General features: G+C 38.7%; 1 protein-coding gene across 1 annotated transcript; it reads left to right on the top strand.

Moving 5' to 3' along the window:
- cadm2b (cell adhesion molecule 2b) lies at nucleotides 1–26,073 on the top strand (the record flags this gene model as incomplete). Its single annotated transcript, XM_076100536.1, has 10 exons — nucleotides 1–178; nucleotides 10,451–10,603; nucleotides 11,329–11,466; nucleotides 12,377–12,379; nucleotides 18,598–18,756; nucleotides 19,059–19,149; nucleotides 19,337–19,515; nucleotides 23,831–23,857; nucleotides 25,732–25,854; nucleotides 25,955–26,073. Coding segments are annotated over 10 exons (1,170 nt in total), but the record flags the coding sequence as incomplete, so codon positions are not given.
- Nucleotides 26,074–27,408: the final 1,335 nt, after the last annotated feature.

The raw sequence follows: 27,408 nt of genomic DNA, 5'->3' as shown, positions 1-27,408 counted from the left end.
CCTCAAACTCTGTCTCATAATCCCACAGGTAGCCAAGGTCAGTTCCCCATAACTCAGAATGTGACGGTGGTGGAGGGGGGCAGAGCCAACATGACCTGCCGTGTGGATTACAATGATAACACTTCCCTCCAGTGGTCAAACCCTGCACAACAGACCCTATTCTTTGGGGACAAGAAAGGTGAGTAATATTCCCAGAGGATAATGGCTGTAATGATAAAATGATGAGATATGATAAAGATGTCATAGCCAGATCACATTACTACAGGAGCTGTCTTCATTCATTTTTTTTTTTTTTGGAATGTGCAAAATTGGCCCTGTCTGCCTTAGACCACATCATTTTAGAATACAGTAAAAGACAGGATAACAGGGAAATGCATGTAATGTAGAAACAGACTTTCAATGAATTTATTTCTCCATTGAGGTCCCAGGGCACAAACTAAACGGAAATAGACTGTTTTTGAATTGAACTTTTGTAATCACGCAACACTGACAGTGTTGTTTACAACACAGTAACGCCTGTGGATTGTGAGATGATTGGGCTTAATTAGCATTTTAGCTGCCCTACATTTGTTTATAGCTGTTTTGATGTCACTGAAAAGAGTGCACTGTTGCAACCTTGTGAAACAAGGCCCAAGCCAGGATGAATTATAATGTGCTCTCACCAGCCAAATCCAATTTAAAGGTGACAAAAGTCTGGAGTCGATAAATTGGAATTGGGGTGAAAGGGAGTATAACAGTGGACTGGTCTTGTAAGAGTTGGACTGTCCATCTTTTAGTGTTTCTCACAGCATATTACCCATTCCATTTATGCTGTAGTCACTAATACAATATCATTGGTTCAGTGATTGGAGATTAACTTTCCCTTTGAATAACAATTGATAGGAGAGGGAGACGCCAGAGTGAACCAACAGAATGAGAGTCACAGTCTGGTTTGAAGAAATACTTTCTCCCTCGCAAGTGATTGGATTTAGTAATGAGGTCTAAGGTGTTTTATTAGATGAAATTACTTCCAAATACAATTAAACAAAAGTTAACTAAATCTTAAATATATACTCTTGTGTGAATGGTGTTAATGTGCCCAGAGATTTGAATTCAAGCAAAAGTCATTGAACCAAAACCATTCTCTTTTGTTATTTTTTCTGTATTCTCTGCAATATTTCATTATTGCACTTTTGAAATCCCCAAATTCTATCAGAACAAATCTCAAAAACCTTCACTTCTCTGTACTTTGAAGAGATGTAACACATGATGAATGATTCAAATCGTATCTTTTGGTTATTTCATTTGGTCTAAATGAAGCCAGTTAAGTGTGTTTTGTTCACATGTTTCATCTCCTGTGAATAGAAATCTGTATCCACATGAAAATCCAGAAGGCTCCTGTTATAAGCATGTAAGGGGAGCTTTAAGAGCACAATATGTATGAGCCACTTTGCCCTTCTTGGGCAGCCATTTATATTGCATGACAGAATCCTTTTCCTGAGCCATTCGGATGACAAAATGAATGTAGTCCCCTCAGCAGAGGTTGCCAGGGCTAAGTATGGAACACTTCCTCTCCATCTCCTTTTAAACAGCCAAATGAAAAGCTTTATTGGCACAACTAATATGATGCCTGTGAGGCCATCAGGAGAAACGGGAGGCGTGGAACAACACGGGCTTCATGTGAGGAAGAGGGTGGGACACCTGGGAAGAAATCTCTACTGTGCCAAATCACCAGTTAATTGCTTGGCAGAGGGCTGCAACTGTCCTTCTCCCATTTGTTGTGCCTTCTTGTAGGAGCCAATGAAAAATGTTAGATTCAACCTTATGCTACATTTCAGTCAAACAACTGCAGACTGGCTGAGCTTGAGGCAGGGTGCTGAATAGCTGTTCATAGACTGCTGTCATTCAGTAGATTAGATTAATATAGCTATGTTGCATTTTCGTGTTCACAGTGTTTTGATTTTTGATTTATTTATTTTTTTCCTGCTGTTTAGATTAATCTTTCATTTTCCCTGCACTTGTTATCTCTGTCCATTGCCTCTGTTGTCTACCTCTCTGCTTACAACAATCCCCTTGGGTGTCCATGACAGCATGGCCATATGTTAGCGTTTGATGCACTTGCAAGTTTTCCCCACTCTCTCCTCACAAAGGTAGTTTGTCATTGTGTGTGTGGAATCCAAAAGAAACTCTGCTTTTACAGATTTTGTGTGTGATTGCGGATGCTCAACACATACAAGTAATGATGATAAAAAATGCTGTTCTGTCTTAAATTAGACAAAACGCTCTGTGAGCCATTTTTGAAATCTCCTCTTGCTCTTTCCCTCAAGCTCTGTACGAAAGATAAGGGCATTTGTCTGGATGTGTTGGAGATTGTGTAGGGAAAAGAGTATTAAAATGACCTTTCAAATCTCTTTCAGCAGCTATAGTGGAGTAAAGGGAAACATCTGTAACGAAGCTGAGGTTCCTTATTATATCAATTGGGTTTGACAACTGCTGGGTAAAGTAAGACAAAATCTGATCTTTGCCCTGACTATAATTTGTTCCATTTTAATTCAGGTCTGACAAATGAGAATATGAAAAAAAAAGCCCCAATGACTGGCTATTACAGACAAGGTATTCAGTGTCTTTAAAATTCAGGAAAAACACAGACATCCATTTTCTCCTTAAGTCTACTCTACTCTACAGTTTAAGAGTAAGAAAAGCTAGCATGTGTATCTTTTGCATCAAACATTATTCAAACACAAGTGTCAGTAATGCAATGTAATGCAACTACTGTCTGTAATTTAAGTGGCCTAAGTGGAAAAGATATTGGTCGGATATTGTTATATTTGGAATGAATATGGAATGCGGTATCTGGTGTCAAAGTCAGGCATTTTGTATGCACTCAACATGGGTCATGTGATCAACTGATGCCGTAATTTCTCTGGCAAGGAGAGTCTCCATTAATGACTTTAAAGATTACTCCAATTAACCTTCTTCTGATGCATCTTTGCAATTTAATTAATAGAGCAATGTAAAAGGTGCACTATTAGTTTAAGTATCCATTGGGAGTCCTCAGGTAGGTATGTAGGTAGAACTTAATCCCAGCAGTGCATCCTACAAAATGTGATTTACAATTTGTCTACACAGCAATGTTACGTCTCGACACAGATGTGGAATTAGGAAAAGAGGTGTGTTTGCAGGCGGGAAGGAAGTAGTGGGTGGCAGCTCAATAGCTTTACATATCTTTGGTTAGAGTGTAAATGATAAGAAGGACCTCCATCTCATCCTCTCCCATAAGAGGTTCAGTCAAACCTTGTGGAGCTCCAAGAGAGTGTTAACCTTGCTGGATTCCCAAAGCCGATCCATATGGGTTGGACTGTCTCTGCACATTTGTCTGAAGCTGAACACAGCCTTCCTCTTATACCATGCCAGCTGGCTTCTTGGCACGCTCTTCGACAACCATTATGTATATCTGAGTCTTGGTTGATTGTTGCCACCTTAGAGGCTTCAGACTACACTATGGCAAACACCAGCATGCATCCATCGGACTACCACCACAAACATGAGACAACAGAGATAGATCCCCTTAATAGCCATGCCAGCACATGATTCATGCATTAGACCAATTGGCAGGGACTGTTGAAGGAAGTGGCTCTGTGGTGAGCTGCCACGATGAAGAAATCGATTTGGGCCATTTGTCTTTTGTAGAATTATCCCTTTTATATGTTGGCGTGGTTATGAATTATTATTACTGAGCAGGACAAATGAGAGCAAAGCTGTCCTTTTTCTGTCTTCATTATGATTTACTTCCATTTTAGCTTTTGTTAGAAAAGGGGAACAAAAAAAAGTAGTGATGCTGTAGAGAATGGTAACATTATTACTGGAGGCATGCAGGATGAAAGCAGAATATTTTGTCAGACACGGTGAATAAGAATAATGATATTAATGGGAAGTTACTGCAGGTTGCATGTCAACTACAGTATGTGTTTGTAGCAGAGATATGGAGACATATTCAACATATACATCCATGCTGTGGCAAATTGTACAGCACGTGTTGCTCATCTCAATTCAATCTCTCAGAAGTTTACGGTTCATCATTTATGACATTTAATTGAGGCATTCAGCTTGGATCATAAAGGTCACAAAGCAAAATTGATGTTAATTGGCTTGTAGTAATCAAAATGCTGTTATGTGCTAAATGAATGCTCTAATGTGAGCATTAAAACATTCATTAGCTTGAGAGAATGAAGGATAATTACCAAGGATGCAATTACTGGAGTGAGCACCAATGAAAGCACATTTTAATGTCCATTCCAGTAAACACACAACATTTGATGGTGGGTCTGTTGGAAGCAAGTGTAGTGGATATTTACCTGAGCTCGGTCTCAGATATCTCTGTGTACATCTATCTTCAGTTTGAAATTGACATCAGCTACCATATACAGGTTTTTGTTGCCGTTGTTGTTTTCTTCTTTTGATTTAGTTGGAATTTAAATTTTACATTGTTGCTTTTTGGACACACCTGAAAATCCGGAGGAAACTATAAAAGAAGGAAAACATCATGTAAAGTTGACAACAAATAATCATTACATATAAAGGCAAAAGTGAAGTTAAGTGTGTAAGAGTTAAACACACCGTAAGTTTAATTTATTAAACAGATTTACTTGGTCATGCTTTCCCGCATGTTCTTTAGATATCTTGGGAAAGAAATCTGAAGTGATGCTGAGGAAAATTTCACAAGCCACCAGTTTTTTCTTACAAGTATTTTGTTTACTTCTCAGTAACTGTTTTTATTGGAGACAAAATGTAGATGGCGTTTCATGGCCACAGATAATGTCTTTCTTCAGGGACTAATGGACTTTTAAGTGTACTGGGTTACCTCTAACTTCACTGAAAAGTGAATGTTCCATTATGGCACTATACACTCGGCTATTATCACTAATGTGAAGAGCCACTCTTGTATGTACACCCGTGGCCAAAAGTTTTGAGAATGACAAGTATTGGTTTTCAAAGTTTGCTGCTTCAGTGTTTTTATATATTTCTGTCTGATCTTACTATGGTATACTGAAGTATAAGTACAAGCATTTCATAAGTGTCAAATGCTTTTATTGACAATTACATTAAGTTTATTCAAAGAGTCAATATTTGCAGTGTTGACGAGAAGTTGCTCTCGGAGGATGTTTTGGTACCATTCTTTATTCATGGCTGTGTTCTTCGGCAAAATTGTGAGTGAGCCCACTCCCTTGGCTGAGTAGCAACCCCACACATGCATGGTCTCAGAATGCTTTGCTGTTGGCATGACACAGGACTGATGGTAGCGCTCACCTTTTCCAGACAACCTTTTTTCCGGATGCCCCAAACAATCGGAAAGGAGATTCATCAGAGAAAATGACTTTACCCCAGTAAAATGACTTTACTGAGGCAGCAGTCCAATCCCTGTACCTTTTGCAGAATATCAGTCTGTCCCTGATGTTTTTCCTGGAGAGACGTGGCTTCTTTGCTGCCCTTCTTGACACCAGGCCATCCTCCAAAAGTCTTCGTCTCACTGTGCGTGAAGATGCACTCACATCTGCCTGCTGCCATTCCTAAGAAAGCTCTGCACTGGTGGTGCCCCGATCCCGCAGCTGAATCAACTTTAGGATACGGTCCTGGCGCTTGCTGGACTTGTTGGGCGCCCTGAAGCCTTCTTCACAACAATTTAACCTCTCTCCTTGAAGTTCTCGATGATCCGATAAATGGTTGATTTAAATGCAATCTTACTAGCAATTCATCTGATCCCTCTTCATAACATTCTGGAGTATATGCAAATTGCCATCATAAAAACTGAGGCAGCAGACTTTGCGAAAATTTATATTACGTTAAATCGTTAACATTTGGCCAAGCATGTACTATACTAAGCTATGTGCCACACACATATATGTGTATATTAGCTCTTTAGAATAATGAAGAATATGCTGTATTAAAATTCATGTAGAAGTTTGAAACCCACCTGAAAAACTTTTAATTCCTTTTTGTAGGGGCTGGTCAAGTCATTGTTTTGTCATACTGTAATGTCTGTACAAACCCTGAAATGTGTAAAATGCTTTGAAAACCAGTACAATTATGTAACCCCACTGTGACTTGGTGTAATGAAAATGAAAATTAGAAAGTTCACATGAAAAAAGGGACTCAAAGGCAGATAAATCCCCGCAGTGTACAATCAAGCTTATGTCAGTGGGCTGAAAAATGGACAGACAAAAATATATTCTTTGTCATTATTCACCACATGAAGAGGGGACGTAGCATAGCTGCTGGGAGAAATCCTCCTTTCCTTTCCTCCTTCAAGCACTGAAAATGAGTCCAATTTGAGTAGCATCTGCTCTGTGGGATCTCTGAGAGTGCAGGCAGTAACAATGGCCCTCTGGAACAAGGCCCTTTCCTTCTCTTAATTGCAGCCACATGTGTGGTGAGAAAGAGCCCCCTGCCTGCACCACTAGCCCTGGAGCGCATCCAGAATCGCCCACACAGCCACTGAGTAAGCACAGCCAGCAGCAAACACTCTCTAATTGCGAAGAGTGGAGCCCCTAGCTGGACTGTGAGAAGGGGGGACCCTGTGTTCTCGCTGAAGGACAGCTAGTGCTTTCACATTCCAGTACTGGCTCAAAGTGGTTACAGGGCATGCAAAAATGGCAAAATGGGGACACTAGTGGATGTAACATATTTTGGCTGAACCCGATAGCCATCAGCTTGTTTCCAAGACTAATGGATAGATGTAAAATGTCCTTTTCTATCTGGACTGTCAAGAGATACTTCATCATTTTGGATTAGAAACATTGGGTAACATCTGTCTGCTGCTCAGTAGAGTGCGGACGCGAATGCCATGTGATAAGTGCACTTCGAGTTTCGCTGCCTCCGGTTTTATCTCATGGCAGAGCCAATGCTACCAACCAGACTGTTAGCCCTTCTCTTAAAAATCAAAAAAAGTGTACTGCATTGGAATAAGTCATTGTAACGGCTGTTTTACATGTTAAAACGGGTTCTTGGACATTGTACATTCAGATAACTTTTTGCACAGTTGACCTAGGTTGTTAAAACGGAATCTGACATACTACTGTTCTCTTGGGAGACCTCAAATTGGTCTTCCACTGACATGGTCGATGGTGCAAAGGACTGTCAGGGAAACAAGGCAAACATTACTTTGCATCAAAGGACCATAGCAACAGTATCCCCTGCCCTGAGGGGGAACCGGGTGTCAGTTGTACTGATTTGAGACAGCCTTGGTAAGGCCTCCATCACAGGAGATGTACTGCACATTAAGCTGCCATGCTGCAAGGCTGTAGCATACACAAGGTCAGGGTGCCGATTTATGCTTTCTCTTAAGCAGAATGAACAACGCAGGAGCTATCTAGGGTTTGGGGGAAATGAACCTTTTCATCACATTGATTTCCTAAAGCACCTGGAAAAAAGCTTTGTCAGCCGCTGGCATTTGGGTCTGATTGTGACGGATCTGCCCACAAGCTGGGCCTCTAGCCTGGATTGGATGCTAGTAGTAAGCTTTCCTGGCCATATGCTGTTTGAGTAATAGATAACACTTGTCTTTGGGTTATTCAAACCTTTGTAAATCTCATTCTATCAATGTGTCATTGATTCAAGTGCCATGTGCCTGTCTAACAAAAACATATCCGTCAAGTCCTTCTTTTGTTTAACTGTAAGTTGTATCTACTTGCCACTACTTGGGTTAAAGTATCTGAATCAGTATTCCAGCTACTGACATTTAGATTTGGTTCTGTTCTAATGGTAGTGTGATATTGTTCAGCAGACAAAAAAAAAAGGTGTAGCCTAACTTTTACTTTACACATCACTTGAAATTGTCAGTGGTCTGTATTTGGTCACTGTTTTGCATTAGTTTCAATGGATTGCAAAGGTGATTATTTTCAGAAAAATAAATTCTACAACCACTCCTGCAGCATAATCCACTTCTCTGTTGTCCAACCACGTGCTCAGTGTGTTTCAAAGAGTCATAATTTTTGTGAAATATGGCTAAATATGCTACTATAGAGCTTCCAGGGTCCAACACGGAAGCTCCAGCCATATTTTGCTAAAAACGATGACTGTTTGGATCAGACTGGCCATATACTAGATGTTAAAAATAATGGGTTAAAACTTTTGTAATAGTCATGAATTCAATGTAGTCACAGCTACTGGAGCAAATCAAATAAAAAATGTTTACACCCACAGATTTTTGGTGTGTCAACATTTTAACCAAAGGATGTCTGTTTTCCCTTGACAAATCCCTCTTAGGAAACAACCAGAACATTTATCAGTATCTCAGAGGTTGCTGGAGCTATTCATTGTTTTGTAATATTTAAGGAACAGGGGGTTAAGAAGAAGAAAAGTCGGTCTGTTTCTCCTCGTCCTTTCTACGTGCGATGCAGGGATGGAAGGATATGCAGGGGAAGTACAGTATGTCATATTGTCCAAAGCTTTGATCTTCTCAGCCTGTACTTCCATATCTTCAGAGCTCCGGTACAATGTTTGTTTAGACCCCATCACCTCTCCGATGCATCCATCCACCAAAGGCTTCGCTGTTTTCTGCCAAAGCCTCTAGGCATTTGCAAGATCTGTAGTGAGGATGCTTAACTACAAAGAACATCAGGCAGCTTTGTTTCAGGATGCGGTTTGCTACAGTAAGACTATCAAATGTTTGTATTAAGCCCCATAGCACATAATAAGCTGGCTCTCTGATGGCAGAGCTTCTTGTTAAATTTTAATACTGGCTTGAAGATTGTTTTTATTTACTCTTTATTCTTGGATAACAAAGAGTCTTTAATACGAAATATCTTAGGGCCATCAATATCTCTAGCCAATCTTTCCTTTTTTCTTTTTAGTGTGCGTGTGATTATAAGATAATGATCATCAAATGATATGGTGTAATTGAAGCAGAAGAAGAGCGTTGTTGATAACGACCTATGTTTGTATATATCTAATAATCATTTCAGCCAATCTAATTTAACTGTTTATTACATGGCTGCTCTGTATGTTCATCACTGAAATCAAATAAATTGGAACGGAGCAGTTGATTAATGATTTACACAGAGATGTCTTCTTTATCTGATGTGATTTTACATTGGCCATGTTGATTAAATCCTAATCAACACCCACTTCTGCTGCATTTTGCCAGATTTGCCCCGTGTAATACAATCCAATAGAGTTCAAATTACTTCAGATGAAAAAGTGTCCAGGGAGAGAGTTTGCCAGGCCTAAAGGGAGTGTGGATTAAGAATGTGTAATTTATTCAATGAAGAGCACTTTCCTTCCTGCCCTCTATGGTTGGTTGCATGTAGGAGCAGGTGATTTTCAATTTGAAACTGTATAAGAGATGACAGGTGCGAGATGACCTTCTTCAGCTTAGCTGTGTGGTTTTCCCAGGTTTATGAGGGTGTAATCTGAATGAGCAGTGGTGAAGGTGTCCTAAGAAAACACTTTCATTTCAAGGTGTGTTTTCAGAATGGCCATTGTGTCGATTATTGTATCATTAATCATATTAGTAGTAGTGGTTGATTTGTATGTAGCAGCTAATTTGTATTACTTTTAGCAGTATTGTTGTTTTGTGTTTTACCTTAAGATTGGACTAGAGCTGGGCAATTTGATTGATTTTAATATCACAATATTAACAAGAACGTTTTAACAATATTGATGCTCATCATGATACAGCAAATGCATGAAGAATTATAATACAAAATAATCAAATCAAGGTTCAGTACAGCAACGTACACTACAATAACGTATTGTACGTACAATAAATGTAATGCATAACTGTGAAATGGTTATGCATTACATTTTTGATTTCTTAGTTTTTCATTGCAATTTGCATAAAACCTTCATTTGGACAGTAGTTTGTAATACATTGACACAATGTGATTACCCCAATATGATACTTAAAAGTGAATAATTACCATGTGGTACTATTGTTTAACCTTTATCTGGATTCTTTTGGCCTAAAGTTACAGTGAAAAATACAACATAATTAAATAAGTACTAAGTGGTTCTGTATAAGGCCAGGGTAAGGTTTGGATATGAATGTTCAAAGTATAAAATGTCACAGGCAGAGCCAGTTACTAAAAGTGTTAAAGGGAGTGTAAATCAATACCTGGAATGTAAGTGATTACCTAAATAGATATTGCAATCTAGCTTTTTCTGCTGCTTCGCTTCAGTGCTTCCCGCTGATGCCTTCGGTGTTCTCACAGACTGAATAAGACTGTGGGCTAGAATGCAAATGTAAAGAAAATGTTTCAAATCATTCGCTACAGTATGTGTTTGCTGCATTTGACAACTATTTGAAATAACTGAAAGCACAGTGCATTCGGCCATGTTCTTGTCAGTGTCATCTGAATTACAAATGTGAATTGCCATCACTGAATTCAGCGTGAATTTTCCCCATTAGTAAACGGTGTTTTCTGTCTTTGTTCTGTGCACTCCGTGGTTCTTTGTGTCCTCTCTCCTGATACAGCTCTGAGGGACCACAGAATCGAGCTGGTGCGAGCCTCGTCACAGGAGCTCATCATCAGAATCAGTGACGTCAGCCTGTCAGACGAGGGCCAGTACACCTGCTCGCTCTTCACCATGCCTGTCAAGACCACCAAGGCCTATCTCACTGTTCTGGGTGAGCATGTCTGTTTTGGACTAGTCTCAACAAGGCCAATTAATTGTGGGTAATTCTTCACGTTCTGACAGCATGAATACGTGCACATTTTGAATTATAGTCTGTTTTTTTTCTTCACCTAGCACGTACAACATTACACAACAGAAATAACATTTCAGCATTACGTTTTACCCTTGTCTACTAGAATAAAGAATTGCAAGCTAGTTATGTTACTATATTGAATTGTCTGCCAGGCAGGACAGCCACACAAAAGACTCGATGTGAATCTTTTCAGACCTGTTTAAGACAGACAGTTGAAGGATATTCATAAATTGACAAAAACTAAAAATCAACTCTGTAGGATGACCTTCGTCAGGCATTTCACTGCCAGACAGAAATATATTTGCGTCAGTTATCTTGAAGGAGAGATTTTGGGTATTTTTCATCTTTGACTTTATTTAATAATATTGACTTTCCCATTTATACAATTCCTATTGTTTAGTTGTTGTTGGGTATATTTCATTGTTGTGATACTACTGCTTTTTTATCATACCTTTTTGTCGTGCCTTATAAAAAATCAAACATCAAAAGTCTAAATTAAATGTTATCTTGCCAATGAGAGAAGAAAACATGAATATCTGATCTGAATATCAGTTATTCATTTCTTATCATCAGAGGAATACAGGCTCATATATACGTAGATCGATTCAGTATGTTATTTATAATTACATTTCCATGCACCATAGGTATGCCAGGACGACCAGAGATCACAGGATTCACCAAGCCTGCCATTGAGGGGGACGTAATCACCCTGACGTGCACCACACCAGGCAGCAAACCAGTTGCCAATATTCGGTGGTTCCGAAATGACAAGGAGGTTCAAGGTAGGGCATGTGGTGTGGATTTCACGAGCATTGTATCTTCTGTTACCACTTGTACTCTCTTGGAGACATCATTACTGTCAAGTCATTCAGCTGCTGCATTCCTTTATGCTCATATTCATGCATTGTTCCACTGGCTGGGGTTTAGCGCTGCCATGATTCGCTTGGCTCACGGCCAGCATTGCTGCTGTTGTTGGACGCCGTCCAAATGTTGCTGGACTGTGGCAGAGCCTTCCACATTTCACTGCGTGACCAAGGTGAAGACATACTGTATAGGAGGGCCTCGTATTGATTCTAATTATAAAGTTAAGTGTACATCAACAACAAGTTCTGCACAGCATTCTGTTTTCCACTGTTTGTGGCACTAGTAACGATGTCAACTGGTTGATTCATGGAAACACAAATCAATCATGCAATAGTACAGGTGATCATCAAAAGGGAAATTGTACACTCTATGGGTTGGCTCATGGGCTCGTGCTTGTTTTCAATTTAAAATGATATAGAAGACAGAAGGTGCAAACCTTCATATTTTCGAAGCTCAAACCAGCAAATGTTTGACCTTTCTTCTCGGTAAAATGTGGCTCGGCTAATCGACTCAAATAATGCCACGATGAAGAATCACGCTTTTGAGGGAAGCTAGCCCTCCTAAACAGTCTGAGAGAGGAACAAGAAGAACGATTGCATGCTAACAGTTTGAGACTCTGTGCTTCATGTTTTGTGTTCACTAGTGGTGCAACGGATCATAAAACTCACGGTTCGGATCGTATTGGGTCAGAATCACGGATCGGATCACAGATCAGATCAGCACAAAGACAAAAGGGTGCAAATATAACTTTTAGAGATCCTTGATCAGGTTTTTTTGCCGCTGGTACTAATTGCTGATCATTATCTCTTTGTTGTTTGGTTATAGCAGCTGGTCTCCAGACTTTTTTTTTTGCCAACGTCACAATAATCATTTCAACTGCTCTGAAGTCAGTGTAAACCATCAGAAATTGTAATTATTATCCTTTTACTTTGTAAAATAATTTGTAATGTTATTTTCTTTATAAAAACACACAATTAAAATGATTAAAAAAAGATTGTATTTTAATTGATTAAAACAAATCTTGTCATTTGTAGTTTTAATGATGTATCATAAGGTGCTCAGAGCTAGTGTTGAAGTTAAACAGCTCATAATTAATCTTTTACGAGATAAGATTACATTTGAACACATCATGGTAACGTTATAATTTACCTTTGCCCAATGCCCATTTTTACTGAACAGAGCCTGAACGCATCATAATGTAACTGAAGGGAACCTTCGTTCGTTGGCAATTAGCGGTGCTGTCAATTTACACACTGATTGGTCGTTTATAATGTAACATTATCAGAGATCGGCGACTAGAAAAGCATAAATGCCGATGTCCTGATCGCATATTTTAATGAATGTTGGAGGATAAAGATCCAGGGTCGACACGCGTGCCGAACCGTGAGGGGGATCCGTACGGATCACGGATTGACAGTGGTCCATAATTACACCACTAGTGTTAGCTTAAAAGGACACACTGGTGTTAATTTATCCCCCAGTTACAAGTCTCCTGTATGACCTACCTTAGTGATGAGTTGTTCTTGCTGGGGATTCGTTCCGCAGCTGTTTTTTGTTTTTTTCAAACAGTAGCAATTAGATTAGTCAAACGAGTCAAGGAGGATTCAAGAACGCACAAGAATGCAAACTTACAGAGGCCACATAACTAGCTTCACCCAGAAGGAAAAAAAACTGTGACAGAGACAATGCATTCGGCAGCAGATGGTGCAGTGTGCTGATCACACTAAACCAGCAGAAGTTATCTGTGGTTTCACACGATGTGCCTTACAAGCTTTCACTTTGTTGTATACCTCTTTCCAAACTGTCTGAAGCTCGGCACTTTGTATTTTTATAGCTTTTATTTCAGCTTTAAAAATGTACAAAAAAAGACAAAAACATTTAAAAAAAAATAGGAATGGAATGTTTTTCCTCAATTTGATGGCAGAGGTAAGCCGTGTGGAGCTCTTTAATGTAACGGAGCCTGCTGTAGAGACTCAGTGTGACAGTTGCTCTTTATTGAAGATTTGCAGCAGAGAGCTTTTTCTTGGGGGTTCTGTCTGTGTCTGCCCAGCACTACATGATGATTGATGGGAGAGGGGCTGAGATATGAAGTTTTCTTGTTGAAATGACATCCACGTAGATTCCTGAAAGGCCAGTGGAGAGCTGGCTCACAGCGTCACAACCAGACTTGCTGTCCATCTCGAGAGGCACTAAGATGATCTCTTTTTTTGCTTTATGTCTTGTATACTTTAAGATAACTCTTTAAAGCTCAAAACTTAATATTAACATATATAGACATATGCACATAAAACAAATGCCAAGAGGTAATTTAACAAAGTTTAGGAGGGGCCACAGATGTATTCATGGCTCCAACTCCCGTCTTTTGTGGATACAAATAAAAATGTAATACCTTCATCCCAGTTCAGTTGGCATCACAAAAGTACATACAAACAAAATTACTAAATTAAAACAAAATAATTATTCCCAACATTTATATTTGATGTATAAAATGGAATTGAGAATTGCACATCTCTAAATATGTCATGTAAGTCTACCCAAAACTGCTGTCTTGTTTACAAATGTGCTTTTATTAGTTTTACCCGTGTATGGTGGGTTTTATTAAGCCGCTTGGGCAAACAGACCTGGTGTGATGCATCTCCGAGTCAAAGAGAGATAAAGAACAAAGCCGAGACTGGAGGGCTTGACTTAAAAACTTCATTTCCATGTCAAAGTGTCAAAGAGGAGGAATGTCAATCAGTGCTCCGGATCCAACTCTTTTGTAGGTGCTGCTTTAAAGCTTTCTTTAGCGAGTATGTGCTGGGAGCAGCATGTTTTGCCATTGGTTCTTCTGTCGTAGATCATTGCCGCCAGTGTCTGCTGTCAGTCAAATCTATCCCCACTGGGGGGACCAGTCTACAAAGCTCCAAGATGACAGCAGGTGTTATAGCAAAAACATGTCATATTTATTTCATGCTTTGATGATTTGTTTTTCAACAATTTATATGAGAAGCACGCAGCATTACAAACCTCAAACTGCAACTGTCATCCAGTGTCAAATAATTTGTTTGCAGAGTATAGAGCTATACAAATTACTTGTGTTGCTGAATGACAGCTAGACTTCAAATTATAATCTATTGAGGAAAAAATCCACCCACTGTCACTTTCTTTGCATACATAAAGTGGCCTATATATTCCTTTCAGAGTGACACAAAGGCACATTCCAATACACAGAAGCTCCAACATGGTGACAAATTATATACTGTATATATTCAGTTAGGCAAGATATCAAGACATTTAAATCTAGAGATTATATATTATTATTATCATCATCATTTCATTTATTTAGTATTTTTTTATTAAATATGTGTGCTCCATTTTAACTAGGCACCCATCCTGTCTAATCTGTAAAATTAAGCATTAAAATGAAATATCACAAACTTTGATTTATATCTTGAACAATATTACACCCTTAGGTTATACAGCTGTATACATCTTTTGCTCTTTGCTGATGCTCATATCAAGTATCCCCAACATACTGACTTTTGTGAAACTTTTAATTGCCCAATGTGAACAGCAACAACTTTCTCCAATCAGTGGAAAAACATGTTTACAACTAAATAATCAAATTGGTCGTGCTGATTAATATTTGCACTGCATGCTTCTCTAATCTAAGGATCATCACTGTGTTTCCCATACACATCGTTTACGGTAGCAGAGAGTGGGGGATGTGGTAAATACTTTCCTATTTAATAAGTGCATCATGTCTTTAGACAACTTTTGGCCTTCATGTTTTGTCTGGAGTGTGTTTCAATCTTTGTGTCTACATACAAGACTGACAGCATGATAATATACTACCTTTGCTTTAAATCATTAAAGCAACTTCATTCCTGCTAAATATAACAAGCTCTATACATGACACGTATATGGAATGTATTGTTTAAACTGTCTTATTTAGTTGAAGTGTAACCTTTATAACTTATTTAGACCTCAACATTTTGCCTAAATTAGCCACTGTGAGCAGGGTCAGCCTCATCATCTGTTGATTTATCTGAATTAACTGGGTCACGTCAGTCCAACCTTACAATTTATGGTAGAAAATACTTTTGTTTGTCCTCTATTTCCGAAGGTTACCATATTTTACTTTGCTTCTTGTTTGATATTCTCATCCTCATTAAAGCCATAATCCCAAATTAGATTACGTGCCTCATTCATACCGGAGCTCAGTGTGGTGCTACCACTAGCCTGTGAACAAGAATGATGTTGTATTCAATACCTTCAGCCATTACCAGCAGGGATGATCTGTGTGTTGCTGCACATTTTTTTACACAGTTTAACTGTGAAATTAGTTTTCAATTATATGTTTAACATCTGTTGACCTAACTCTAAAAACATTACTCTAATGTTACTATAATGTTTTCTGTAGCTTTTTTGTTCACCCACTCTCTACATTTTATGATAGGGGGGTAATATCTGAGTGTTTTGCAAATGAGCCATATTACAGGAATATACCTGTAGAACCTCATACTGGTTTCTCAGATGAATTGCTTTAGATGGTTTGATATGCTGTATTTTTAAGACAATGTACACTCACTTTTCCTCCTAACCCCATTTTCCATGTACCCCTGTTAGAACTTAGTTGAAAAACATTTAGAAACCAATAAAGTTCAATGGCCTGAAAATTATATACGGTTAAAACATCCCAATTATGCTCCTCATTTTTATGGTTAGTCATTTTTTTTAATTGATTAGTATTAGTAGAGTATTTATTTACTAAACAAATGTGTGTGAATGTATTTAGGCATATTAAATAGTTGCATTCAATTCATTCTCCAAGTACAGGCATCACATTGCTCTTCCCTGATACGCTGGGCATTGATCTTGTGAGGCTTCATAAAGAGAGTGCAGCGCTCCGGCATCATCTGCTTTGTAGAGGGATATGAGCTCACTGCACATCTCTGCTCTGATTTTATTCGCTGATTTCACATTTTCAACCGTTTGTAATAATGTTAACTGTGATCTAAAATGACAACAACAGTTGGAGACCATTTGTTTGAAACAGTGTTCTCCACTACACTACTCAGCCCCCACTTGTGTGCTAGGAGTATAATACAAACAGTATTACTGTTGCTAAAAATATTATAGTGTAATAAATCATTACATTCAGTTTTTTATTTTTAGGAGCTTTTCATCTCATTTTATTATGAGTATCAAATTGTATATTGCAACAGCTTCTTGATGTGCCTTTTTTGTTGTTGTAACTATTTTGATGTTTAGTAAGTAAGTAAGTAAGTGAGAGTTATTTATAAAGGGCTTTCCACAGACAAAAGTCACAAAGTGCTTAACAGGAGCGGAATTTCAAACAACAAAATGTGACCATACAAGGGCAAATAATTTACAAGAACAGATTGTAAAACATGAAACGTGTTTAAGAAGGCACAATAAACAGAAAGTACACAATTAAGAACATAGAGTAAAAGCAGGCCTAGAGCATGAGTTTTACCCAAACGCCAGACAAAACAGGTATGTCTTGAGCTGATTTTTAAACAAATTAACTGAATCAGCAAAACGTAGGGGTGCAGGCAGAGCATTCCACAACCTCGGTGCTACTGCCTCAAAAGCTTGGTCACCACGGGTCTTAAGGTGAGTGCGTGGGACAGACAGAAAATGTAACGTTTGACCTAAGAGCGCAAAAATAAAATCTAAAAGCCTGTAGGGAATAAACCAAGATGCCTTTTTAAACTGCTATTACCAATGCATTACAAACATCAAGGCTTAATGATGATCAAACAATTGTGTATCATAGTCATTGGATTAGTGCCAATGAGTGGTTTAAAACCACTTGTCAACATGGATAGTGTTGTATGTTAATGTGTGAACATATTTAAGCATTGCACTAGACCTCATTGATTCAAACTGGTAGAAAATATACCATCTCACACAGGAACCCAACCACTAATTTACCAGTAGAGCAGTTGTTAACATGTCCCATAGCACTCTTTACCCTCCAACTACCAAACACCAAAATATTAAATGTGCAAGATTGTTCACTAAGGATGAACAAGTTCCAATGTAAGATTAAAGACCCTGCTCAAAGAGGCAAAAACTTTTATTTTTTCAGAATATAAGTTCTGGGCTTTCAACAGCAAAGAAATTAGGGTACAGAATTTTTAAAAAAGAAAACATTTTAGGCTGTAAATATTGGTCATAAAATAACCATAAAAGAAAATTGTTGCATGCTAATTTCTTCAAGGCTGACCCAAGAACCTGACCCAATGAACATAAAACAATAATCAATCTGAAGACAAGCCATAATTTAAGTCTTCCAAACTATACCCAACCAACCCATGATACGTTTACAAAAATCAAATCCTCCCACTGAGGTGAAGAGGGTAGTAGCTCCAGTGGAAAGTCTTTCTGAGGCCTTCGTCAAGTAATGCCTTTGTCCTTTTTTGCTATTCAGTACAGCTCTTTCCAGAGAAAAGTGGCGCTAACACACAAAGCATCGACAGGAGAGCAGCAGCAAACTACAAAGAAATGCTTCCAATTATAAGTCAAGAGGAGTCTCTAAATGAAGACGGCATCACAGGGCAGGGACAAAACAAACACAAATCAAGATCTGAAGTTGTGTAAAGGGTGAATGTTCGGGCACGAAACTAAGTAAATGAATAGAAAGGTGTGACTACCTACAACTGTGGAGATCCACTCTGCACTGCCGGGTGTCTGTTTGTGTTGACTGGGATGTTTGAGAGGTGGTCCTGGAGGAGCAAACACACCCATTCAACCGAGTCAGTGCTCACACTGCTCTCCCCTCACTATTCACTCTACTTTGACTTGACTTTCAAAGGCCAAGGATTCTCTCCCTCAAAGGAGATGCAGAGAAAAACAACAACAACAACACTGCAGCTGTCTATGTCAGAAAAGCAACATTTTGAAATACAATGTCATGTTTCTCAAGTTTTAGTTAACATTCAAGCTGATTTCTGTTTCTTCCAAGCCAGAACTGTTCTCCAATAACATTAGCAATCCACAAGTATATTGCACCCCTGTTCATTTTCTCTGACTCTCTGCAGGCACTAAGGATGTGAATGCCACAGGAAAATCCTTCGCAGTGAGGAGTAGCCTCCAGTTCCAGGTGGACAGACGTGACGATGGCGTCGCCTACACCTGCAGTGTGGAGCATGTGTCTCTGCCAAACCCCTACATGACAACTGAGGTCCTGGAGGTCCACTGTGAGTGCAGTCATACACACCCTGCAAAGATGGATTAGGTGTAAGATTAGCAATGAGAAGAAATACAAGGACTGAGATTACATTTATGTCTGCAGGTTTAGTTTTGCATTTGTTCAGGATTAGTGTAGGATTAGTTTGCAGGTAAGAGATTAGTACCAAAGCAGAACAGGGATATGGGCCAGAGCTAAGAGCTGCCCAATGGGTAAAGAACTAACTACTGTGGTGCTTTGCAGTGTTTGAGTTAAAGCCTCTAACACACAGTACTGTCATAGCATTGCAATTGTTTTGTCCCCTCTCTGCAGATGCTCCCCATTTGGAGATCACACATTCACTGATTATTCCACAGGAAGGACAATACTTCAAATTGGAGTGTGTGTCCATAGGCAACCCAATGTAAGTTGCCAATTTTTGACACATTCAATTTGATGACTACTAGCATGAAAATAGGCAGAAATTAGACTTAAACAGGATTTGTCATCTTTACAGAATATGTCTTCAGTTAATTCAATATGTCTTTACATTTAGGAAATCATATTCAGCAAGATGAAAAGAAAACGATGTGTGTATTTTCTTTTCCCAGACCTGAACCGGTGCTGTGGTCTAAAGATGGAGGAGAGCTGCCAGACATCGAGCGTATGATTGTGGAGGGCAGGGAACTAACCATCACCACACTTAATAAAACAGACAATGGCACATACCGCTGCGAGGCCAGCAACCACCTGGGGACCAACAGTGCAGAATATATACTGTTTGTATATGGTGGGTACTGTAATGGTTAGTCTTGTTATGGATGATCGGTTTTGTTATCGCTTCAAACTCCAGGCTTTGCAGCACACTCTGTGCTATCTTAAAGATGGTTGGTGTTCATTACAAAGACACAAAGCCAGAAGAGGGATTGTCGGTCTGGCAATTTAACTGCTAGATGGTGCACGTTACAACCATTTAAAAAAGCTTCTAAATTAAAAAGCATAAGAACAAAACAATAATAGCGAAAGACATTATGAAGTATCGTATGAAAGATTTTTCAATATAATCACAACTCTCAGCGTCTCCTAGAATTCCAATGCTTCTGTCAAATAATCGATCACAACGACTTTTGGAACATTTCTAATGTCAGTTTTGTTTGAAAAGTAGATTGTGAACAGAAACTTTTGACTTTAGCCCTTAACAGTCATTTGTGGTTAATTTATGAATATATGCAGATATGGACTCCAGCTCCCTATGGCCATGGAAGTGTATAGCTAATGGATGGGTGGAAATAATTAATTCATTTGGCTATAAAGTCATGTGCCAGTTCAGTTTAGGTCATCTTGGATTTAATTCGTAACACAAAAAAATCCCTGACAGTATGTTTGCAATATTTAGCTCCTCAACTGCAAATTATGTGCACATTTTTGGATGTACTTGTCTTACCCTTTGAGACAGCCATTGGTTTCCATTAATTTAGAAAAATGTGAAAAGTACTATACTATGAATGTGTGATCATGCATGTGATCCTTGTAACTCTGACAATAATTAATGCAGACTTAGTTCAAATGTATGTTCTACATAGAAATGAATGGAAACAAATGGCTGCCTGGAACAGAGAAACAAATGCAAATCTGAAAACAATTAGCAGCATGATAAATGGATTGCACTACATTGCATTTCCTGCCAGATGGTAATGAATGATTGGATAGAAGAGAGTAAAGGGTGGCTTCCAACAACTGAGTAACAATGTGAAAACTAAAAGTAGTAAGTTTGTTTTCTAATGTAATTTTGTGGTTCAAATATTTAAAATGAAGTTTAACAGCATTTTAGGACAAGCACTGATAGTACAACTACATGTCACCAGTTTGCAGACCATTTCCTCAAGATTTCAGTCCCAAATCTTGCCTTGGCACGGTGCAGGATAACCCAGTTTACCTCACTGTACTGTACACATCGCTACATAGGTTTAGCTTTTGGACTCTTCCTATGAGGAAACGGGGGGGGGGGGGGGGGGGGGGGGGGAGTGTAAAGGATGCAGAATTTAGCTTCCGAGTACTGCCTGGAGGAGAGATAAGTTAATCCCGAGACAGTGGAGCGTCTGAGAGAATAAAGACAGCATGGTGCAGGAAACGGATCATTAAGGCCTCTGCAGCACATGTTTTTAAGGTTTATCAACAAGCCAAGCCAAGTAAAAGTACAAAAACAAGGACAGAATATTAAAATTCAACATGGATTTATTTGTTACCATTTTTGCCAATTAAACCGTCCCACAGTTTGTTTGGGAGCGACTTATCACAGCTCAGACGCTGGACTTATTCAAGCTCACAGGCAGTTAGTGGATGCACAGCAGCTTCTTTTTTCGATTTTAAAGGCAGAGACTTTTGGGGACAGGAAGCCCTTCATTTGGGGAAAAAACAAAGGAAAAGGAGAATGACACACTCGTCAGCTTTTGTTAGCTCAGTCTCTTCTTTCCGCATGCTCATTGAGGGGTAGGCAGTGGTGTCAGGCTAGTATCATCCTGTCATATCTGGGAGCCAGTTGATGGACCAAAGTTTCAATCCTCACATCCACTCATTCAAATTAGTTTAAAGAGAAACATTCAAATTTCTTGAATTGATCTAGCTTTTTGAGTTTTATGTGACAGAGAGCTGTTCCTCGGCAGCTCTCTCACTAAATTCAAAGGTTCTGGTTCGCAAGAAGGATGAGAAATTGAGTTGAGCAGGTAAAGGATGTGCAAGACGGGCTCATTTCCACCGATGATGACAGTCATTCTTCAGAGCTACATCGCGTCTGTCTGAATACTTACGCGGTCTCTTCGGATCATCTCAGCCTCTAAGCCTAATTTGCTAATGACAAGAGAGCTGAGTTGCAATAAATGTCATCGCTCCGACGCAATTCATCACCATCTGCAATCATGCTCCTTAGTACACTGTATTTAATAAAGCGAGGAAACACCAAATAGTATAATTACTTTGACATTTTTCAGAAATAGCAACAGTTAGTTTGATTAAATACAGTAGAGAAATAACTGTATCTGATTGTGAAGCTGCATTCCTGCTTCTCTCCCTCTTACCCTCACATTTCACTCGTTCATTATACATTTTGACCTCAACAAGTATGGCACATGATGAGTTTTACATTCTCTATGAGTGTGGCTCATTTACCAACCAACCTAGCCTGAAAATGTAATAGATGTAAGAAATACGAGTCCTTCATGTACAGTATGACTAATCCATTTCCCAAAAGATGTTGCTGAAAGAATCTAGTCATTTGTCGAACACTTTCTATTTTATCATATGTGCATCTTTTGTTATTATTTTGCCTGTATTCACTGAGGTGATAGACCATAATTAAATCAGCACACCAGCCACATGGAGTAATTTATTCATTTTTACTGTAAGTTTTGTTGAGTCTGTTCCCCATGGAGAATTTTGTTTTTGGTCCCCCTCTGTTGCTGCTTTCATTTAGTAGATGTCATCACCTTGATGGCTCCATCTTCAGCTCCCCTCTTCTTTAGCCTCTGTTTTCCCAGTCTGCTAATGCCTATACCCTCCTACATCAGGCATAGGCAGTGCCCCACCCCCCTCCTCCCATGGCCCCGCCTCAATGCTCCATGCACTCACAAACACGACACTGAACACAGTTGATGATTGATGAGCTAACAGCCGGGCTTTGAGCTGGAAAATAGCAATGTTTTACTGGACGAATTCAATACTCTGTCTATTTTTTCTCTTTCCTTTCTGCTTTATTTTTTGACACAACGCTGTTACCTTACCATCATTTTTATTGCAGTTTCTCATTAGTTTTTCTCATCGGTAGCTGACAATATGCAGACACTGTTGGAGTATGTTACCATATCAGGTAGTTACTGTTTGCAAACCACCGCACAAATTTACATCTTCGCAGAAGCAGAAAATAGAAGACATGAGTGTTTATACTGTTGTTGTTAGGCTGAATGATTTCATTTTTTTTCTAATGATTTCATGACAACCAAACAATAAGAACACATGCAATCGCATTTGAATAATGTTTACCAAAATCGCATGCTCCATGTAATTAATTCATGTTGTAGTATTTGGATATGACTTTTTCCACAAGATCACTCTGCAGGTAATACATGCTAACTACCTTAACAGTCGAAATAGCTCTGGTGTTGTGATAGAGAAAACTCAAAGGTTTCTCAGATTTGGGTTGTGCTTTATTTTGATAAGACAAACTATGGGCCTTAAAGGTGCCCTTTGGAGTGTTCCTGTAAATAAACAAAAGTTATGTTAATATTCAGTGTTTCTAACCAAAACCCATTATGTGTATCCTTTAGGTTTAGCAAACTTGTTGAAGGCATTTCCTTCCTCATAAAATACTTGAAAAGCTGTTTTTGTTTTTAATATTTGAAATTGTGTGTTGTTTACATCTCTACTAGTTTGCAGTCTTTGCGAGCACAACTGCCAATTAGCAAAATAGTTTGACACTGGTGGCAGGAATGTGTATTACGTTGACCACATGCACGTATATGCATTCTGAAAACAAACAAAACAGAAACCCAGTCATAAAAATATGCTTCATAGTACTACTAGTGGTAAACAAATTAAAAAATAAATGCAAACCTCTACTAGGTAACGGTGAGGACTTGAGCTGTGACTTAACTTTTCGAGCAACTTTCCATTTGGCCATATCTGTAGACTCTTACTTATCTTTCATCATATGCCAAATATATAAAAAATATATTACAAATTTCTTGTTGAATATGTAGATGCTGGCGAATCACAGTACTTTTTTTTATAAACATTTTTATTTGTAATCTTGACGCATTAAGGATGTACATATTGAATTACACCCAAAGCAATCTTTACATTTTTGTTCTTCATCTCGTCCTTGTTGTTATCTTGTGCTGCTCTCCCAGTTTCCAGTAACTCCACTTATGCATGCATTTGGCTGTGACAGCAAGCTTCGCTTTCCGTCACTTCTGCACGCGGTCAAAGTAAAAAAACAAACCATGCTAATTTCTCATGTTTCCTATACAAACTTTGTGGTCACCTTTTTTATCACGGTGTTGTTCCCCCTCGTCTTCCCTTACTGCTGTCACTGTCTGCAACCATGGCAACAGCCAAAGACTTTCCAGGGCCTACAACAGGTAAATATCCTACTAGACGATCATTGCAAGCCAGATTTACAGTGTGTGATGCTGAAACCGGATCTGGGTCAGGACGCATCACAGCCTCCACACAGCATGAGCCAAACCATCACCATGCATGGATGCTCACTCAGCTGACGCCAGCCGCTTTCTCTCCAGCCATGTCACAGGCTGCATAAGTTATCACACAATGTGTTTCTGATTTGGTTTGTCTTTGCACAGTGAAATGGACGTCTTTATCTGAGTGAAGCTGGGATGGAGATTGTGTCTCCATCCCAGCTCCATCTCCATTGTGTCAGTGCCAGTGTGTAAATATTATATTTCAGATCATGTGATTACTTGTGATCTTTCACATTTCTGATCACATAAAAAAAATATCTGTTCATTATATTTGTTTAGGTACATTCATGATTTAGTATTATGTGCATAGCATGTGGTTGCAGCAATTTCGTTTGATATGGTATTATGTGAGATCTGCCAGACACAATGAAAAGAAGATAGAAACAAGATTCACATTTCTTTCTTGATATACCTAAACCCCAGAACAGACCAAATATTGCAAATTGAGTCATTGATGTCCCTGTGTGCCATTGAAATGTCTTGAGTTTTCCTTTTGTGACAGTGTGTATAGTTTCTTAAGTAATCATCTTAGATATTCAAGAAAGTTTTGCATCATTTTTAAATGAATTACCGCGCTATAGTTTGTTCCAGGATAGACATACGAATAATCAGTGTTTTGAATTGGAGTCAAAAATCTGGTTGGACAAGTATAAATACTCATTTTGTCACACCGTAAGTGGAAAACTTACTAATTGGCAAGTTTTGTTGAGATGACATCTTCAGCTGCAGTGCAACAAGAGTAGTTCAGCTTGTCTTATTCCTGTGAGCAGTGTGCACCAGCCCAGTGTGATATGAAAATTACTTATGCCCCTTGTTGACAGCTGAATCACCCGAAGAGATCATTATATCCATCGACATGCAACCCGAAATTGAGTTAATTCAACTATTGTACCAAAACAGTTATTGCTTCAAAGTGTGAAGTGCCTGCTTGTGAGTCCCTGATACAACAATTGTGGTGGTTCTATCCTGCATGTAGTTATATAAACTGCATGTTTCTCGATGCCATCTCTTTTTATTTTTAACGTCCCACACTGGGTTGCTGAAAATGATGGTTGCATTTCGTTAACAGAGGAGAATAACAAGGTTTGTAGGAACATCCCCGCCGTCATTTCCCAGGGTCACTTTACAAATCTGAGCACAAGCCATAGCCATCCATCAGCTTGAGCTAATGAGAGCACACAAAGTGCACAGTAAAGACACAGCCACTTACTGTTTATTACAGCACAGGCACAAAGGCATGCTCCTACCTGGGAAACCTTCAGCTCGCTCTCTGCCCGGGGGACACCTCATGTTAAATAACACTCATTTAAAAAACCTGATCGTCAGCAGCTGAATGTGAGAACACAAAATATGTGTAGAGGCTTTGGCGAAAAAACTAAAACATCACTCAGGGCTAGACTTCAGTTTTCTTGCAGCATGTTGCTGTTGCTAATGCCACATTTGTTGGAATTGTGCAAAGATTTGTGGTATTTCCTATGATTACATCTTTTCTACCTCAATTTAAGCACTTCAAAGCAGCGATGACAGGTTTTCTCTGAATATGACAGAAGCTCATTTGGGACTGTGCTTTGTACGAGTGTGTCAAAGTGTTAAAGCTACATCAGGATTTTTCCATGACACTTGCAAGAGTAAATTATTTTCAATGCATTTGAATAAATGTCTACACCTGCATTAGATAGCGGCTAAACATCTTGCAGGTGTTTCTTTTGTCTCCACTTTTCCCTCCATTTGTCTCTGTCTCTGTCTTTGTACAGATCCTAATGCTTTAGGACAACATGGACCTGACCACGCTTTAATTGGTGGTGTTGTTGCAGTCGTCGTCTTCATCACCTTGTGTCTGATAATAGTTCTTGGACGATATCTGGCCAGACATAAAGGTAAAAGAGGTCACTTGAATAACTATTTTCTTGACTGGAGTAAATGTCTAGTGCATTTAAGCAGGTGGATAACTTGCTGTATGGCTCTGTATGCCTACAGGGACGTATCTAACACACGAGGCCAAGGGAGCAGAGGATGCCCCAGACGCAGACACAGCCATCATCAATGCTGAGGGAAACCATGTGCATGCAGAGGAAAAGAAAGAGTACTTCATTTAGACTTCTTTTTCTCTTTTCCTTTGTTTCATGACAACTTTTGACAGCAGACATGCAAATGAAGCTGCCTCAGTGTCACTACATGATCTGTTTTACTTTACTTATCATTCTTTTGTCTTCTCCAGGAATCTCATGCTTGGATACGCTTATTTTCAAAGCAGTCGCTGACAATATAGCCTTGTCCTTTTGTAATCAATGTAAACCTTGTACAATTAGATTATTTCCATTTCAGTTTTATGGTGCCTAAATGCTGTATATTTTTCTGCATTTCTTCCATCGCTTGCATTAACTTTTTTTTCTCTAGTCTCTCTTACTTTACTTGTCAACTTTTTGCAGATTTTTTAAAATTCAGAATCAACAAGAAATGTACTTCAACTCAAGTTTGAGTCAAGTCTTAGCTTTCTTTTCAAAAGGTTTTGCTTTAAGAGTGGATGTTAAACACATAAACAGGATTAAACAGTGGTTTTGGATCTTGCCTCGAGCTCACACAGCCAAACTGCATACGTTCAAAAGAAAATTATCAAATTGACCAGGAACTTTGACAAAACAAAACATTGAAGCACAATGTATGTGATTGTCTGTAGAATCAACTCCCTCTTAACTGTCAATATATTTCTGCATTGATTTACTTTCAGTTTTCACTCATGCTGTTGATTTGTACCAACAGAGAACAAGTTCGAAAATTTAAGCACAAAGTCTGAGGACTAACATGGAGGGAAAATACATCTACTGTTTCTTGTCTCAGGATTCAATATGAGTCTAGATGGAGAGATGGTGTCATGTGATGAAGATTTCAGTACACTTGCAGTTATTGTCATGGATGAAGATCTTTAATTTTGGTTGGCGATTTGATGTAAGATCCCAACTGAATGGGTGGAACCTTGTGGGGGTTCATTATTTATGTTGACTTTTATTGAACAACTATGCTCAATGTGTGGATATTGCTGTAAAATACTTTGCTAACGTGAATATTGGTGAACAATATTGTTGAATCTTGAGATCCCTGACATATTACAATTTGTATATTAGCATATACAGTATTTAAAGTAGTCCACGAGTCTTGATTTTTTTTCCATTTATCTAACAAGAGGTTGTTTTACCAGGTGGCATGTAAATAATGTGTAAGTATTCAATTTTAGTAAAAGATAAAAACTCTGGTTATAGATTTTAATTTCAGGTCTCATCAGTTCCCATCACTTTGAAATTATTTTCACAATTTGGAAGACTTTTTTTCAAACAGGGATTCTAATAAATTGCTTAAAATTAAAAAAAAAAAATATTCTGGTCAATATATGTATTTATTATTATGATTGATTGACATTTATTATATAATACTAT

Source organism: Anarhichas minor, unplaced genomic scaffold (genome assembly GCF_050575085.1).
Source record: "Anarhichas minor isolate MPS153535 unplaced genomic scaffold, ASM5057508v1 ptg000026l, whole genome shotgun sequence".
Lineage (NCBI taxonomy): Eukaryota > Metazoa > Chordata > Actinopteri > Perciformes > Anarhichadidae > Anarhichas > Anarhichas minor.
Note: the sequence above shows the minus strand (reverse complement) of the source record. Positions and strands in the feature narration are given on the sequence as shown.